The sequence below is a fragment of the Petaurus breviceps genome, unplaced genomic scaffold, assembly GCF_028583685.1.
Source record: "Petaurus breviceps papuanus isolate PSGF00001 unplaced genomic scaffold, PetGlider_PUasm1.0 185, whole genome shotgun sequence".
Lineage (NCBI taxonomy): Eukaryota > Metazoa > Chordata > Mammalia > Diprotodontia > Petauridae > Petaurus > Petaurus breviceps.
In genome coordinates this window covers 37,325,347-37,343,887 of record NW_027185797.1, presented here as the reverse complement: position 1 = coordinate 37,343,887, position 18,541 = coordinate 37,325,347, and the positions used below count along the sequence as shown (strand labels likewise).

General features: G+C 45.0%; 2 protein-coding genes across 2 annotated transcripts in view; both read right to left on the bottom strand.

The window, feature by feature from the left end:
• LOC138161850 (sialic acid-binding Ig-like lectin 14) overlaps positions 1-18,541 on the bottom strand; it is a 138,660-nt gene that overhangs the window by 81,138 nt on the left and 38,981 nt on the right. The window lies entirely within an intron of this gene.
• LOC138161556 (sialic acid-binding Ig-like lectin 13) overlaps positions 11,583-18,541 on the bottom strand; it is a 36,744-nt gene continuing 29,785 nt past the window's right edge. The window contains exons 6-10 of the mRNA XM_069088293.1: positions 18,471-18,539; positions 18,086-18,370; positions 17,885-17,984; positions 13,974-14,037; positions 11,583-13,823 (exon numbers count right to left, since the gene is read on the bottom strand). Of these exons, the coding sequence (XP_068944394.1) occupies positions 13,623-13,823; positions 13,974-14,037; positions 17,885-17,984; positions 18,086-18,370; positions 18,471-18,539 (719 nt within the window). The 3' untranslated portion in view covers positions 11,583-13,622. The remainder of the gene's footprint in view (positions 13,824-13,973; positions 14,038-17,884; positions 17,985-18,085; positions 18,371-18,470; positions 18,540-18,541) is intronic.

The following is an 18,541-nucleotide window of genomic DNA, read 5'->3' as shown; positions in this document are numbered from 1 at the left end:
GAAGGAAGGAAGGAAGGAAGGAAGGAAGGAAGGAAGGAAGGAAGGAAAGAAGGAAGGAAGGAAGGAAGGAAGGAAGGAAGGAAGGAAGGAAAGAAGGAAGGAAGGATGTAAGGAAAGAAGGAAGGAAAGAAAAGAAGATGAAGTAAAACCTGATCCCAGGGAAAGGCAGGGAACATGACCTGGGCTGAGTGTGGGCTGGTAGCAGGAAGACAGATAGGTGACGCCTCCATTGTCTGACCATGGGGAGCAGCCAGGTAAGATTCAGGGGAGGGAGAAGGGGCAGGAATCCAGGCTGGGCAGGGCCTGGGGTATTGCCTTCCTGCCTGGGGTCCTGTCCTCTTCCAGTGGCCTGTTCCTCCTGTGATCTTGGGGAAGTCACACCAGCTTTCTAGCTCCCAGGTCCCTGCTGGGCACAGGGAAGGTGGGGACTAGGTAATCTCTGAAGTCCCTCCGGGTTCTCACTGCTGGGACCTTCTGATCTTTTTCAGTTTTTGTATCAGGAAACAGCTCAGTTCTTGTGATGCAGGAGGGGCAGCCCCTTCAGCTGCTCTGTGCTGCCAACAGCAATCCCCCAGCTGCACTGAGCTGGATCCTGGAGAACCAAACTCTGGCCTCAAATGATAGAGCCCTGCCCCTGGATCTGCCCCACCTGGGGCCAGCAGATGGAGGGACTTACACCTGCCTTGCTCAGCACCCTCTGGGCTCCAAGCAGGCCTCCCTGAGAGTCTCTGTGAAGTGTGAGTGTGAGGGGGCTGGGCACCATGGGGTGCTTGGGTCCTGGTGGGGAAAGGAGAGTGTCACCCACTAAGGGGGGTGTCTCCTGTATCTTCCCACAGACACCCCAAGGATGCTCAGCCCTTCTTGCTCCTGGGTCCAGGAGGGCTTGTCCTGTACCTGTTCTGTCCAAGCAGAGCCAGCCCCCTCCCTGCGCTGGTTGGTAGGGGGGAAGCCTGTGGAGGGCAATGGTAGCAGTGACACCTTCCAGGTGATATCAAACAGGTCTGGGCCCTGGGCCAACAGCAGCCTGAGGGTGAAGGTGGACAGGGTCCCTGACACCACTATCAGCTGTGAGGGGAAGAATCCACAAGGGGCCCACACCCTGCTGTTCCAGCTGCTGCCAGGTGAGGGGTGGTGGAGGGAGGCAGCAGGGGCAGAGGGCCCAGAGGACAGTGGGCCCAATAAGGCCACAGCCCGTGTTCACCCCAGACTTGCTTCTTGTCCAGATGGGCCCACGCCGTCTCAGGTTTTCACAAAAGCTCTGAGCCTGGGTGTCCTGTGTGGAGCTGGTGCCACAAGTCTGCTGGCCCTCTGCCTCCTCCTTCTGTGAGTGTTGGGGCTGGGATGAGGAGGAGATGGGGGGATCCAGGAAATGCTTTAATATCTCAGAAATCCTCAGATATCAGTGTCTCCCTGTGTCAGGCACAGACTCCATAGGGTTATGAGCTGGAGAATCAGAAGGGAAGTGCCAGTCCCCTTCTTTTATAGATTAAAAAAACAAACAGACTCATAGAGGAGACATGACTCACTCAAGGTCACACTTATGATCTGCTATGTAGTCAAATGATGATATAAAACAACCCAGGCCCCTGATTCCAGATCTACATCCAGTGGAGCTTCCAGGATCAAATGGTGAAGCTGGATGAAAAGGCCAAGTGGACAGAGGGCTGGGCCTAGAGCCTGGAGATCTGAGTTCAAATCCCAACTCATACATTCAGAAACTGCATGAACCTGGGCAAGTCACTTTGAACTGTTTTCCTTGGCTTCCTCATCTGGAAAATGGGGATAACAATATCAGATAACTTGCAGGGCTCTATATAGATTATTATAATTAAAAGGGATCTCATCAGTAAAGAGCCTGATGTAGTTCCTAGCACATAGTGAGGGATACATGAGTGTTAGCTATTATTACTGTTGTTGTTATTATTATTATTATTTTATTATTGAATGAGGTTGCATCTATAAAGCCCTTGCACAGTGCCTGGAACAGAGAATGTCCTCAGCACATTCTTACTTCCTTCCCTTGTCCCTCCCCCTTCCCATTCCCCAAGCTGAATGAGGGGCTCAGTGGCCCAGATAGTGAGGGGCACCCCTGGATGTGGCCCCACCTCACCCAGGGCCTCAGAGTTGCTTTGATGTGCATTTCTCTAATGATTAAGTAGAAAGCACTTTTCATTTCACTGTTGAAAGCTTTGGTTTCTTCTTCTGAAAACTGGGCGTTCATATGTTTTGTTCATTTATCAATTTGAAAATTGTCTCTTATTTTCAAAAGTTTAGCTGAGTTCCCTATATATTTGAGAAATGAGACTTTTATCAGAGAAATGTAATGTATTTTTTTCTGCTTCCTGCCTTTTTTCTAATATTGGCTCCATTGGTTTTGTTTGTGGAAAAGCTTTTCCATTTCACGTAATCAAAAATACTCATTTTGCCTCCTGTGATCCCTCCTTGTTCTTCCGTAGACTCTTCCCTTATCAATAGATTTAACATGTAATTTTCCATACTTCTCCAATATGCCTGAGATGTCATCTTTTGCATGTAACTCATGTGTCCATTTTGAGCTGATCTTGCCACATGGGGTGAGATTTGGTCTCTACCTCATTTCTGCCAGACTGCTTTATCTTGGGGTAACTCTATGTACTGTCATCATTACCTTAAAATGTTGTGTGCCTAATCTATTAATCAGTGACTCTCTTTCTTATCCAGAAGGAGATTGTTTTGATGATTACTGCTTTGTAGTAGAGTTCTGGTTTCCTTTCCCTCCTACTTCCTTGAAGGGTAAGATGAATTTCTAAACTTGATGGGATGTGTGTGTGTGACAGAGAGAGAGAGAGACAGAGACACAGACAGAGAGGGAGAGAGAGAGAGAGAGAGAGAGAGAGAGAGAGAGAGAGAGAGAGAGAGAGAATTGTTCCTTCTTTGAACTAGTTCTGATGAGAGGGAGGTTCAAGTGATACCACTTCCCCCTTCATTCCCTCTCCACTTCCCCCTCCATTGTAAAATTTCTTCCTTTTTGCCTCTTTGATGTGTGATGATTTTCCCTATTTTTCTCCCTTTCCCCTTCTCCCAGTACATCCCTCTTTCTCACGCTTCCATTCTTTCTTTAACATCACCCCAACATAATGGACCTTTACCCCAGCCTTCAGCCTATGTACATGGCTTCTAACTGCCCCAATGACTATAGTGTTCTCGGGAGTTACATGGATCATCTCCCCATTCAGGAATGCAAACAGATTAACCATATGGAATCCCTCATGATTTCTCTTTTTAATGTTTACGTTTTTATGCTTCTCTTGAATCCTGTGTTTGAATGTCACATTTTCTATTTAGTTCTTACCATTCCATCAGGAATGATTGAAACTCTTCTGTCTCATTAAGTGTACATTTTCCACAGTAAGATTATAATCACTTTTGCCAGTCATGTGATGTTTGGTTGTAATTCTGCCTTATTTGCCTTCTGGAACATCATATTCCAAGCTCTTTGTTCCCTTAAAAATGTGGTTCAGTTGTTTCATTATCTTTATAGCTCCATTTTATGTGTTCTTGGTAAAAATACTGGAGGTTTACCATTTACTTCTCCAACTCATTTGACTGATGAAAAAACAGAGTTAAGTGACTTTCCCAGGGTCACACACCTAGTAAGTGTCTTAATCTGGATATGAACTCAGCAAGATGAGTCTTCTCTACTTCAGGCCTGGCAGTCTATCCACTGTATTACATAGCTGCCCTTTACAATTATTAATGCTAAATCTCATGTGATCCTAATTGTGGTTCCACAGAAATTTGGACAATTTCTTTCTGGCTTCTTGCAATATTTTCTCATTAATGTCAGAGCCCTAGAATTTGGCTATAACATTCCTTGGTGTTTTCATTTTAGGATGCCTTTCAGAAGGTGATCTGTGATTTTCTTTTCTTAAGGAGAGGGGCAACATAGAAATGTTTATTGGCAGTGAGGCAGGAGTCAGTAGAGGGGCAGAAATTTCAGACAAGAGAGTGCGGAAGAGAGTGAGAGCATCTGTTGTAGGAAAAGATGGGGTCAAGGGTTCAGGTAGAAGGTCTAGCCAGGACAAAAATGAGAGCCTCTTCTTCATCCATGATCAGAGTAAAGGAGGAGGGATGGAAGACATCTCAGTTATGGGATGGGGAGGAAGACATTTCAAAATATGTCTCAGTGATGTAAGGAGAGGAAGAGAGGATGGGAAGCAGTTCTTCACCAATAGCATCCATCTTTTGGGTGAAGTCTGAGACACCGCTGTTAGGTGAGAGGGTAAGGGACGAGGTGCCTGAGGACAGATGAGGGGAATTGGAATTACTGCTGTGGTGAGTGGGATAGAGAATTGATGGCGCTGAAGTGAAAGGATTGCCTTGCGGACCCATTTGGGAAACATAGTGGAAGAAGCCTTCAGGCCCCGATGATTGGGAACAGTTTTATCCCTCAGGATGTAGAACTGTAAGTGACCTTAGAGACAATTTCACCTAAGCCTTTCATTTCACAGATGAGGAAACTGAGGCCTGGAGTGAGAAGGGGATTTTCCCAAGAACCCAGAGGGAAATAGGGGCAAGTGCAAGTCTCTTGATCCTCAGCTCCAGGTCTTTCCTAGACCCTCCCTGTGGCTCATAGGTTTGTGGCATTTGGAGCTTAGAGATGATAGAACAGGAGAATGCCACAGGGGAAGGACCTTAGAGACCCTGGAGTCTGGTTGCCTCATTTTACAAATGAAGAGAGTGGAGGCCATTGAGGGAAAATGATGTGGCCAGGGTCAGGCAGAGAGGGAGTGACAGGGCCCTACTTCTCTGGATCCAGATCCAAGGTTCTCTCCCCTGCACCTTCTCTGCCTTTCTGCCTCCTCAGGGTGAAGATGCTGAGGAAGAAGTCAGCAGCAGCAGTAGCAGCAGCAGCAGCATCCAGGGAGGGAGCAGAGGTAGAGAATGCCAGCCCCCAGCCCCAGTGGTTCCCCCAGCTCTCAGTCCCCAGCTCCCTCCCTGCCCCAAGGCCATCTCCCCCACCTTCTACTCCTCTCCCCATGCTGGGGACCTGCTTTGACTGAACCCCCCTTTGTCCTTACTCCAGGACCCCAAGGGGCCATCCTGGGGGAGCCTGTCCCTGGATCCCATTCCACCAGCTGCAGACACAGCCCCAACCCCAGCAGCTCCAGAGGATGGACCAGATGAGCTACATTATGCCTGCCTCAACTTCCAAGGAGTGAAAGCTGGAGAAGACCATGGATCCACTGACCCCCTCACTGAGTACTCAGAGATTAGGTTCCACTGAGCAACTGTTGAGGCCTCAGCCTCTCATTTGTTTGAATCTGTTTAATAGTATCTTGATTTCTCATAAATTCACTATCTTCCATTTGCTCCAATCTAATTCTGAAGGAATAATTCTCTTCAGTGGGCTTTTGAGATTCTTTTTCCATCACGCAAATTTGGATTTTTAAGGCATTCTTCTCCTCACTGGCTTTTTGGGCCTCTTTTGCCATTTGAGTTAGTCTATTTTTTAAGGTGTTATTTTCTTCAGTCAGGTTGTTGATGCTCTTTTCATGATTTTCTTACATTATTCTCATTTCTCTTCCCAATTTTTCCTCCCCTTCTCTTATTTGGTTATCAAAATCCTTCTTAAATTCCCCTACAGCCTGTAACCAGTTCATATTTTTCTTGAAAGCTTTTGGTGCAGGAGTTCTGACTTCACTGTATTCCTGCCATTCCATGCTTTGATCCTTTTTGTCCCCCAAAAAAGGAATCCAAAGTTGGATTACTGTGCTTTCTTTACTTTCTCATGTTGCCAGCCAATTACTTGACTTCTGAGCTTTTTGCCACAGTAGAACTGTGCTACCAGAGAGGGGAGCTTTGTCCCAATATCTGGGGTTTTCTCAGCTGCCAGAGCTGTTATTTGGCTGCCCTCTCTGAAGGCCCCACAAGCTCTGGCCCACTGGCCACACACCCCAGGACCTCCACCCAAGACATCGATCTAGATCCAAGCAGCTTAAAGCAAGAGGGATTACAAACCTCTTAATGGTTGCTTGGTCCCCCTACAATTTGCAGGCCAGGAGCTCCTGAGGCAGCCACACGGAACAGCCTCCGCACCTTCCCTGCTTCTTCCTCCTGGGGCAGGGGCTGGACTGTGCTCTTCCTTCCCTCCCAGTTCCACCAAAGTTCAACATTGACCTTTTACCTGCTCTTTGGCATTTATGTGTTGATAAGTCTGGAAACCACCACAGCTGCTGGTGATTCACTCTCCTGAGTTCTGCTCAGACTGCCCCTGGTTGGGGCCACCCTGGGACTAAAGCCACAGCTCACACAGGGCTGGGCTCAGCTCCCAGCATGCAGAGATGGACCCTTCCTGTAGGCCCGCTGGGCTGCCTTTAGCGGGAGATTTGTATCTCTCTGTCCCTTTGAGGGTTCTGTAGCACTAAAGTTCGTTTAGTGTCATATTTTATAAGCATTTGAGGTGGTTGTGGGGGGAGCTCATGAAATTGTCCTGTTTCTATGCCTCCACCTTGGCTCAGCTCCCCTCCAAGGTTTTTTAAAATGAATTTGCCTGTCTTTCTTACGGCTCTCCTTGCTATGGCATCTCCAATGATCAAACTAGAAACAGACATGAACACTCCCTGCCCGTGTGTCTTTCTGAAAAATAAAGCCTTCAAAATATAGTTACATAGTGTGGTGAAGCAAATTCCCACACTGGTAATGCCTGAAAATATATGTCCCTTCCTGTATTCTAAGTTCATCATGTCTTCGTCCTGAGGCATTCATCTCCATTCTTTTTCACTTGGGGTTTGTCATTGGGTTGACCCAACTTCTGAAGTTTTTCAAAATTGTTTTTCTTTGCAATGTGGTTATCATTGCATAAACTCTTGTATTGCTGCCTCACATCCGCAGGAGGAGTTCCCTGTTTCCCCTGAAATTGTCCATTTCATCTTTTCTAAGGGTAGAATAATATCCCATTGCATTCATCTGACACAACATATTTAGCCATTCACCAATAGGATGACACCCCCTTGGTTTGCAATTCTTGATAACATGAAAAGAAATGCTATAAATATTTTTATACACAAGAATCCTTTTCCTTGTTGTTTGACTTCTTTGAACATAGCTCTGCTAGGGGGATGGCTTGGAAGTGATGAAGGGATGACAGAAAGATGACATAGCAGGTTCTTGCACTAGCCGGAGAATAAGCGAAAGAATCCAGACAGGGGTGGTTGAGTGTGTGGGGATGGGGGGACAGACATAACCAATGTTGTGAAGATCCAAATGACAAAACCTGGCAAGAAATTGGATTTGTGAGATGGGGGAGAGAAGAAGGGTTGAGGGTGATAACAAGGTAAACGTGGGGCACTGAGGGGACACTGGTGTCCTCCACAGAAGCAGAAAAGCTTGGAAGTTGGAGACAGTTTGTGGGGGGAGTGATAGTTAATGAGTGTACTTTTAGACATGTTCAGTTTGAGAAGCCTACAAGACATGAAGTTGGAAATGTCCTCAGAAATAGATACCCAGCTCATTCCCAGGTCTGTGATTCAGTCAGTTGATCATTTAATCAATAGGCATTTATTAAGCACCAACAGTATGCCAGGCATGGAGCTAAGCACTGGGGACACAAAGAGAGGTAATAAACACAGTCCCTGACCTCAAAGAGGTCACAATCTAATGGGTGAGGTAATATGGCACAGAGAAAAAGGAAGGAAACCTATATATGGATATATATATATATATATATATATATATATATACAGAAAAATGGAAGGAAATCTCAGAGGTGAAGGATATATATATATTCAGAGAAATGGAAGGAAATCTCAGAGGTGAAGGAGCTTGGGCCAGGGTAGGGATTGAAGGAAAATCATTGAAAGGCCTCCTGAAGAAGGGGGAATGTGAATTGAGTTTTGAAGGAAGTCAGTGGTTCCAAGGAGGTAGAAGTGAAGAGGGGTGGCATTCCTGGCATGGAAGACAAAATCTCTTTTTGGTTTGGTAGGATCTCATAGGGTTTAGGGTTTTGGGGGTAGAAACTTTGAAAGTCTGGACTGTCCTCCATATCATAATGAGAAATTGGAGGTGAACTTCAGTCAAGGAGCAAGGATTCCTACCCTATTCTGTGCCTCAGTTCCCTTGGGCAAGTCCATGGACGCCTCAGACTCATGTTTGTAAATAATTGTTGGAAATGCTAAATCTCGTTTAGAGATTAGTCATAAGAGAAATATAACTTTTCCCCCATCCAAGTTCATGAACCCCTGAAATCTATCCAGGGACCTTTAGCTTTAAAACTCTGACTTGAAGTGTGTTTATTAAATGTAAATGAAAGGGGTCATATTGGAAGGGAGATCTGCCAGGCAGAGCTGACAGATGCCTCGAAGGATGAAGTTTCCCTTTCCCTCATGAGGTTCATGTGTCCCCACTAGATCCCCCCTTGCCTCAGATCTTTTGCTCCCAATCCCAGCTCTCTGTTCCAATAAAGGAGGAGACTGGAGGACAGAGGGCAGAGTCTTTGGATGAAGTCACTGAGATTTGGTGACAAGAACAGGAGTAAAAGCCCCTCTCCTGAGACTCTGAGACCAATGGATTATTCCACCAACACATCCTCCCAATTTATATTTTAACTAAGTTTGTGTGAAATCAATGTTCTATTCAATTGCAATCATAGCAGGCCAATAAGAATAGACACAAGCTGCTTTTTTGAGGAAAAAAATATGTATGTCTTACATACACTTTTGTATATATCATATAGGTAAATGTGTACATGTGAGGAGTCACCTGCCTACAACTATCTGGCCATGACTATGTCTGTCTTCTCTGTATCCGTCTACTTCTGGCTGTCTCTATTGTCTATCTGGCCATTTATCTCTCACGTCTATCTGTCATTTCTCTCTATTGTCTGTCAATCTATCTGTCTCAATCATCTATTTCTCTATGTCTGTCTCTGTTTCCCTCTCTGTCTCTATCTCTGTCTCTCTGTCTCTGTCTCTCTCTGTCTCTGTCTGTCTCTGTCTCTGTCTCTGTCTGTCTCTGTCTGTCTCTGTCTATCTCTGTCTCTCTGTCTCTCTCTGTCTCTGTCTGTCTCTGTCTCTGTCTCTCTCTCTCCCCTCACCCCTGGGAATTTTGTGATTTGAATGAACCATACTGACTTCATCTTGGGCCTCAATTCTAGATCTAACTCGGATTTTTTTTTTCAATGTTGAGTCTAGTGACTCTTGTTCAATTTCTTTCCTGTGAGAAAACTTTATTCAATTATGAGATTTGTGAGGAATTTACCTTTTCTTATTGAACCCATCCTTGTGTGTCTGGAAAGCTGGACTCCCTCTATCTGCTGCTTAGAGACCCTTAACTAAGGACCTTGGTCATGCCAACCACACACCTGGGTAGATCCAAAGATTGATGCAAGGAGTTTTCTCACAATTATACGTCTCAAGTGCCAACATGTCTTATCTGATCATTGACCCGATGTGTGTCCATCAGTTACTGTGTCCTTGTTCCTGTGATTGAATACAGATACTTGGGGGGAGTGAGAGATCTCTTTTTCTGATTTTAGGGAATTGCATCTGTTTTCACTCCCCCTCTCAACTCGAAATGTCCCTAAACTTTCCTCTAACTAGAAATCAAACTACCTAATTATATGGCTGATTTTGTATCCTGATTATTATCTTTTAATGCATAAAAATCTGTCTACCTCTGTGGCCAGGTCTCAATCTTTTATTCAACTGACATGCATTGCTTAATAAACTGCTATTCTTTGATCCAGAAGTACCCCTCCTAGGTCTGTAACTCAAAGAGATAAAGAAAAGGCAAAGAATTCATATTGACAAAAATACATTTATAGTATATCTTTTTTGTGGTGGCAAAGAACTTGAAATTGAGGGGATGCCTAGCAACTGAGGAATGGCTGAACAAGTTTTAGTATGTGTTAATGATGGAATACTACTTTGCTATGAGAAAAGATTAGCAGAATGCTTTGAGAAAAACCCAGGGAAACTTACAGGAACTGATGCAAAACCAAGAATGTAGAAGCAGGAAAACGTTGTACACACAACGATTTTGTATAACAAGTAATCGTGAACGACTTAACTATTTTGAGCAATACAATGATCTAAGACAAGGATTTATAATAAAAAAAAATGCCATCCACTGCCAGAGAAAGAACTAGAGTTTGAATGTAGATCAAGGCATACTTTTAAAACTTTTTTTTTATTATTCTTGTTTGTTTGGGGTTTTTTGGTCTTCATTTTCTTTTGCAAAGTGGCTAATAAGGAAAGGGTTTGCATGACTTATACATGTATAGTCTAAAGCAAATTGTTTGCCTTTTGAAGCTGGGGGGAGAGGAGGAGAAAGGAAAGGAATATGGAAATTAACATATATATTTTAAAATAAATGTTAAAATTTTTGTTTCTATGTAATTGAGAAAAATTAAAATTAAATGTAAAAATAAAAAAATTATATTCTCAGAAGCTAGAACCTTTGATTCCTTAATTATTTTGTATTTCATTCACCACAGTCTGTCTCTGTCTGTCTTTCTGTATCTACCTCTCTGAATCGATCTCTACTTGCTGTCTATATTTCTGCTTGTCTTTCTACCTAAACATCTGTATTTCAGTTCAACTCATTCTCATATTGGGACAGTCTTCTATACGTTTAAAAGGCCAGAGCATAAAGGATCAGAAAGAGACACTGCTTTGCCATCAGGGGAACTGGGTTTGAAAATAGGCTCTGTCACTTGCCAGCAATGTGACTTTGGGGAAAATACATTTCCCATCTGCTTTTCTGTTTCCCCATTTGTTAGGCAAAAGATTGTACAGACAATTTACTTGTCACCACAGCCCTGTTAAAAATAGTCAAGGTGTTATTGTCCCAGAGAGATGAAGGAACTCTTGTAAGGTCAGACAGATCTAGACCTTTTTACAGATGCATACAGAGAAACCGAGGAAGGGGCATGAAGAAAGTTTTGTAGGCAATATTAGCTAACATTTCTAGGTCTGTGAAGAGAGTCAGATGGTGCCATAGGGCAGAGAGCACTGGACCTGGAGTCAGGAAGACCTGAGTTCAACACCTGCCTCAGAGACTTCCTAGTTGTGTGACCCTGGGCAAGTCACTTAACTGCTGATTGACTCAGTTTACTCATTTGTAAAATGAAGATAATATTAACACCTGCCTCCCAGGGTTATTGTAAGGATAGAATGAGAGAATACTTATAAAGCACTTGGGAAACCTTAAAGTACCATGTAAATGCTAGTGTCTACTATCATGAGATATCCCACATTCGGTCATTGGATTATAGATTTGGAAGTGAAAACAACCATAGGGATCCAGTCTCCTCATGTTACATCTGTAGAGCCAGATGAGATAGAAAGACATTAGGTGGTATGATTCAAAGTCAGGTCTATACACTTAGCCACCAAGGTGTAGACACATGTGACTTTGGAACCACATCCACAGTCAGTGTTTCTAGCACCCTGGCAGCACCTGGGAGTGACCTATAGAACAAAGAGTATCCCATTACAGTTTCTGTATGTCTCCTCAGCCCAGGTCCCCACTCCTCCATGCCATTCCCAAGGCACTCTAAGGCAATGTGGAAGAGGGAAGGAACATTGGACATGGAGACAGAATTCAAATAAGCAAAGATTTATTCAGAATAAACTGTGGCAAAGACACTGGAGAGACCGAAGGAGAAAAGTAGGGTCTGTCCTCAAGGAGCTTACATCCCCCTAGGGTGTGGGGAAGATGGGGACACAGTATATACTCAGTTAAGTCATTGGGAGATAAATCTGGTGTAAAGTTGGCCTCCCCACCAGGAAAACTTGGGTTCAAATCATGGGATCCTAGACGTGGAGCCACGTGATACCTTCAAGATGATCTAGAGCAACCCCCTTATTCTGGAGGGGAGAAAATTTCAAGCTAGGGAGGATAAGGGATTTGTGTAAGGTCAGAAGGGTAAGATGTGACAAGACGGAATTTGAACCCAGATCCTATAATTCATGAACCAGGGCTCTCCTCTCTCCTGCCTCAACTAGTTTTATGATTCTGGGCATGTCATAAACCTCCTAACATCCTAGGCAATTCAGGTAACTCTTTAAGGCCAAAAGCACCAATATGCATTGATAGATGAAATTCCCTGTGCTCAGTGAAATCACAGGACAGACAGACAACAAAGAGAGATAAAAATGAAGACAGAGTCAGAGACAAGAAGAGAAGGGAAGGAAAGAAATAAAGAGGAAAGACGATGAGAAAAGAAAAGAGAAGGAAGGATGGAAGGAAGGAGGGAAAGAAGGAAGAAAAAACAAAAGAAAGAGGAGTAAAGACACTAGTAAATAGTAATATGAATTCTAGCCTTATCCCTTCCTGTTTGTGGCATTTTGTGCAGTGCTGTATAGAGGATAAAGTTCTGGACTCAGAGTCAGGAAGACCTGGATTTGATATCTTTTCAGACATTTACTACTTTGTGTATACCTTGAACAAGTCACTTGGTCTTTCTTGGCTTCAGTTTCCTGATGCATAAAATGAGGGGGTTGGGCTCAATAACCTCAAAGGTTCTTACTGTCTAAAGATATAATGCCATGTTTCTCTCTGAGCCTCAGTTTCCTCATGACTGAAATGAGGTTGGAAATACTGAAGCACCTATCAAATGGCCTTCATTAACAGGTACTTAGCAAATATTAAACTGAAATGTTTGACAAATTACCTTACTACTGGGACTTATCAGTTCTCTGTTCTGTTTCTCTCTGTTACTCTTACATATCATGATATACTACCATACCTGGTGTTTGCATCTTATTTCCTTGACAACCTGGAAGATGCTTAGGGGCAGGGAAATTGGCTTATCCAAATCCTGTGTCTTCCCAGTGCATAGTCTTAAATGGAAAATTCTGGAGATTGTAGCTCTAATCATGGAGCCAGGCTAGCTTAGTAAAGGAAGAGTAAAGATGATCAGCCAAGGGAGTCCAAGGGACTTAACCATCCAGCTGAGAGGCTGTGCCCTGTGAAGCGCTAACACTGCTCAGTAGTAACGTGACCCAGCCTAGCAGTGGATTGGGCCAGCACAGCAACGAGGCCAGCAATCCAGCACATGCTCAGCAGTGAACTTTTCAAGGACATTTCAGGAAGGACCAAAGTCACTGAGGCCCTGTAGTCCCAGAGTTCTTAGTTACCTTGGTCACATGCGTTCCCTGGACATGTGCCCCATTAGCATTCACTAAGTGTTAGTGTTTACTCCCTCGTCCCATACAGACATACACTGCATGCAATTGGTGGGCAAGTCAGACTCAGGTTTTGGGAAGGGATGCTTTGGAATTCTTGTCCTTGCTATGCCACTTAAATGTTATTGGGAAGCACGCTGCTGGGGGCTCAGGAGCTGTGGAGATTGAGATGTAGTGGCCCAAGAAAATGATCCCCAGGGACCAAAGTGGCAGATGACATTTTGAGGATCCCAATCAGTGAAGAGGAGTCTGAGTTTGGGGAGGGGTCACGTCAATGGGCTTGTGTTTTATCCCTTTACTACACTGAAAGTTCCATGAATGTGGGGAATGAGTCATTTAAATCTGTCTGGAGCAGGTGTTCAGTACACGTTTGTGGAATGAATGATAATGGAGGGGAGGAACTGACTTGCAAACCACCCAGTGTAGAACCAAGCGTGAGGCCTCAACAGTTGCTCAGTGGAACCTAATCTCTGAGTACTCAGTGAGGGGGTCAGTGGATCCATGGTCTTCTCCAGCTTTCACTCCTTGGAAGTTGAGGCAGGCATAATGTAGCTCATCTGGTCCATCCTCTGGAGCTGCTGGGGTTGGGGCTGTGTCTGCAGCTGGTGGAATGGGATCCAGGGACAGGCCCCCCCAGGATGGCCCCTTGGGGTCCTGGAGGAAGGACAAAGGGGGGTTTAGTCAAAGCAGGTCCCCAGCATGGGGAGAGGAGTAGAAGGTGGGGGAGATGGCCTTGGGGCAGGGAGGGAGCTGGGGACTGAGAGCTTGGGGGAACCACTGGGGCTGGGGGCTGGCATTCTCTACCTCTGCTCCCCCCCTGGATGCTGCTGCTGCTGCTGCCACTGACTTCTTCCTCAGCATCTTCACCCTGAGGAGGCAGAAAGGCAGAGTTGGTGCAGGGGAGAGAACCTTGGACCTGGATCCAGAGAAGTAGGGCCCTGTCACTCACTCTCTCCCTGACCCTGGCCATATCATTGTCCCTCAATGGCCTCCTCTATCTTTATTTGTAAAATGAGGTAACCAGACTCCAGGGTCTGTAAGGTCCTTCCCCTGTGACATTCTCCTGTTCTGTCATCTTCAAGCTCCAAATGCCACAAACCTATGAGCCACAGGAGGGTCTGGGAAAAACCATAGGGCTGAGGATCAAGAGACTTGCACTTGACACTATTTCTCTTTGGGATCTTGGGAAAATCCCCTCCTCCCTCTAAGCCTTAATTACCTCATCTGTGAAATGAAAGGCTTGGGTGAAATTGTCTGTAAGGTCTCTTACAATTCAATATTCTGAGATACTATAGGATAATACTGTTCTCAATCATCAGGGCCTGAAGGCTTCTTCCACTATGTTCCCAAATGGGTCCTCACTGGAGCAAGGCAATACTTCTCCTCCTCCATCAATTCTCCATCCCACTCACCACAGCAGCAATTTCAGACCATCTCGTTTGTCCTCAGGCCTCTCATGGCCCCTCATCCCTTCTCTGCTCAGCTGAGGATTGTGCCTCAGTCTTCACCCAAAAGATTGAAGGTGTTGGCTGAGAGCTCCTTCTTGTCCCCCTTTCCTCTCCTCCCATCACTGAGACATATCACAAAATGTCTTCTTCACTCCTGATCAATAAAAAGTTTTCCATTCCTCCTCCTTTACTCTGATCATGGATGAAAGAGAGGCTCTCCTATTGGGTCAAGATAAAGCCTTTACCGTCACCTTATCCTGCAGCAGATGGTCTCTCTAACTCCATTCCCTTCCTTGTCTGAAGTCTCTGCCTGTCTACTGACTCCTGCCCCACTGCTGATAAACATTTCTATGTTGCCGTCATCCTTATGAAATAGAAATCACCTTCTGAAAGAGATCCTAAAATGAAAACTCCCAGGATTGCTATAGCCAAATTCCTGCACTCTGTGATCAATGGGAAAGCATTGCAAGCCGCCAGAAAGAAACAGTCCAAGTACTGTGGAAGCCCATTCAGGATCACATGAGTTTTAGCTTCAATTGCTATAAAGGTCAGCTACGTAAGCGAGAGGATAGAGTGCCAGGACTGAAGTTGGGAAGATTCATTTTGCTGAGTTCTAATCCAGCCTCAGACATTTACTGGCTCTGTTACCCTGCGCAAGTCACTTACTGCGTTTGCCTTACTTTCTTCATCTGTCAAATGACCTGAAGAAGAAAATAGTGAACTGCTCCAGTATTTTTCTGAAGAAAACACCAAATGGGGTCACAAAGAAACAGTGTGACCTGACTGAAACAACTGAACCACAAATCTAAGGGAATAGAGAGCTTGGGATATGATATTCCAGAAGGCAAAGTAGCTCGGATTACAACCAGGAATAACCTAGCAGGTAAGACTGATTATAATCTTACAGGCAGAAATTGCTCACTGACTGAAATAGAAAAGTATCAAGATTCCTAATGCAAAGACAAGAACTGAAAAGGAAATTTGATGTTGAAACACAGGACTCAAGAGAAGCATATCCAGGTAAACATGAAAGAGAAATCACAGGAGCTCGGTATGGTTAAGCTGTTTACATTCTTATAGGGGAAGATAATACATGTAACTCCCGAGAACTTTATCGTTATTGGGGCAGTTAGAAGCCACGTACGTAGAAAGAGGGCATGGGTGCAAGTCTGTTATGTTGGGATGATGTCAAGGAAAAGAATGGAAGAGTGAGAAAGAGGAATGCTCTGGGAAGAGAGGAAATAGAGAAGAAGAATGAGGAAAATTATCAGATGTTAAAAAAGCATGCAAGGAAAAGCTTTTACAATGGAGGGAGAGGTGGAGGGGGTAGTGGAAAGGGAGAGTGGTATCATTTAGTATATGATTATGATGGGGTAATATGGTGCTTTAAGAAATGAAAAGTGGATGAGTTCAGAAAAGCCTGGGAAGATTTATATGAACTAAGGCAAAGTGAGTGAGCAGAACCAGGAGAACCTTGTACATAGAAACAGCAGGCACTTATTCTAGGGATGTTCAGCCATGGAATATATGGTTAGTCTGATCAAGACAAGGATACAAAAGAATTCCACAGGTCTGATGGTGACAAAGCTATCTGCCTCCACAGAGAAGTGCTGAACTCAGAGCGCAAACTGAAACATTTTTTCACTTACATTTTTGCTTTTTGAAAAAAATCAGTTTTGCATGATCTCATATGTATAAGGGGTATTATATTTCTTTCCTTATCAGTGGAGGGAACAATTACAGAACTGAAAAATAAAATTTTTAATGAAAGAAGGAAAAAGAAAAGTAAAAAAAAAATAAAAAGACCCATGTGGATACAGAAGGAGCTCACCCACCCACTTGGCTTTTAACAAAGACAGGCAACAAGAGGAAGAAGGGATGTGAGTGTAGCAATGCTGTGGGAAGGTGAGATCAGGGACATTCAAGCTGAGTCGGAGCCAAAGCTGGGAGAGAAGCTAACGATGATGAAAAGGACAGACGGAAAGGGCAGGAAAAGGCACAAGGCCCCTGCTGGGAGCAGATGGGAGAAGGACAATGTTCTGCAGAGAGAAGGCAGATTCTTATCTGGTATTTGTTTTCTCCATCACTGGGAAAGACCATTGGAAAGAAAAGGACATAATGAAAGTGGCCACGGGACTGAGAAGCCAAGTCAGAATTTGAGTTTAGATGTTTAATTGAGATTTTGCTGGACTACGTGTATTTCCTACAAGGATTTAGGGTTTTTCTTCTCATTGGCAGGGAGAGAAAATAAATGCTAAAGTTAAAAATAAAAACTACAAGATTTTAAATAGATCAGAAGATCCACAAAACAGAGCAAGACAAGTGTCCTAATACTTTTTTCAAGGGTGCAATTTTTAGCCTGTTATGCTGGAATCATCCCTCCTCCTGTCCAGGAGAACATGAATGCCTGTTCTGAGGAATGCTCAGCCCGAGGAGCAGACCACCTCCCCTTCATCTCACTGCTTTGGGGAAAGGGCCCTGCATGATGTGGGGTCAGAGCCAGGTGTGCCCCTCACCATCTGTGACATTGAGCCCGTCGTTTAGCTTAGGAAACTGAAAGGGGGGAGGGACCAGGGAAGGAAGCCAGAATGAGCTGAGGACCTACTATGTGCCAAGCACTTGGCAAGGACTTCACAGATAACAAGCCCATTCAATAATAATGGTAACAGCTAAAATGCATATATCAGTTACTAAAGGCTGGGCACTTTATATATATTATTCCAGTTAATTAATTTATATATATATGTATCATTCCAGTTAATTAAAATTATAGTTAACATTTACATAGCAACCACAAATTAGATGCTCTTAAACCCATTTTACAGATGAGGAAACTGAGGCAAACAGTTCAAAGTGACGTGCCAGGTTCACATAACTTCGAAGTGTCTGAGTCGGGATTTGAACTCAGGTCTTGGACTCTAGGCCCATCTCTCTATCCACTGCACCAACAGCCTCCCCATCTAATCCTGGAAGCTCCACCGGATCTGGAGTCTGACGACTGGATTGTTCTAAATCATGACTGGACTGCACACCCGGCCATAAGGGTGACCTTGAGCGAGTCACGTCTCCTCTATGAGCTTCTGTTTGTTTTTTTAATCTATAAAAGAAGGGGATTGGCACTTCCCTTCTGATTCTCCAGCTCATAACCCTATGGAGTCTGTGCCTGACACAGGGAGACACTGATATCTGAGGATTTCTGAGACGATACAGCAGGCTAGCATTGCCAGGATCCCCCCATCCCCTCCCCATCCCAACCCCCACACTCACAGAAGGAGGAGGCAGAGGGCCAGCAGACTTGTGGCACCAGCTCCACACAGGACACCCAGGCTCAGAGCTTTTGGGAACACATGAAAAGGTATAGGCCCATCTGGACAAGAAGCAAGTCTGGGGTGAACGCGGGCTGTGGCCTTATTGGGCCCACTGTCCTGAGGGTCCTCTCCCCAGCTGCCTCCCTCCCCCATCCCTCACCTGGCAGTAGCTGGAACAGCAGGGTGTGGGCCCCTTGTAGATTCTTCCCCTCACAGCTGACAGTGGTGTCAGGGACCCTGTCCACCTTCCCACTCAGGCTACTGTTGGCCCAGGGCCCAGACCTTTTTGATATCACCTGGAAGGTGTCACTGCTACCATTGCCCTCCACAGGCTTCCCCCCTACCCACCAGTGCAGGGAGGGGGCTGGCTCTGCTTGGACAGAACAGGTACAGGACAAGCCCTCCTGGACCCAGGAACAAGAAGAACTGAGTATCCTTGGGGGGTCTGTGGGAAGATACAGGAGACCCCCCCCCTTAGTGGGTGACACTCTCCTTTCCCCACCAGCACCCAAGCACCCCATGGTACCCAGCCCCCTCACACTCACACTGTACAGAGACACTCAGGGAGGCCTGCTTGGAGCCCAGAGGGTGCTGAGCAAGGCAGGTATAAGTCCCT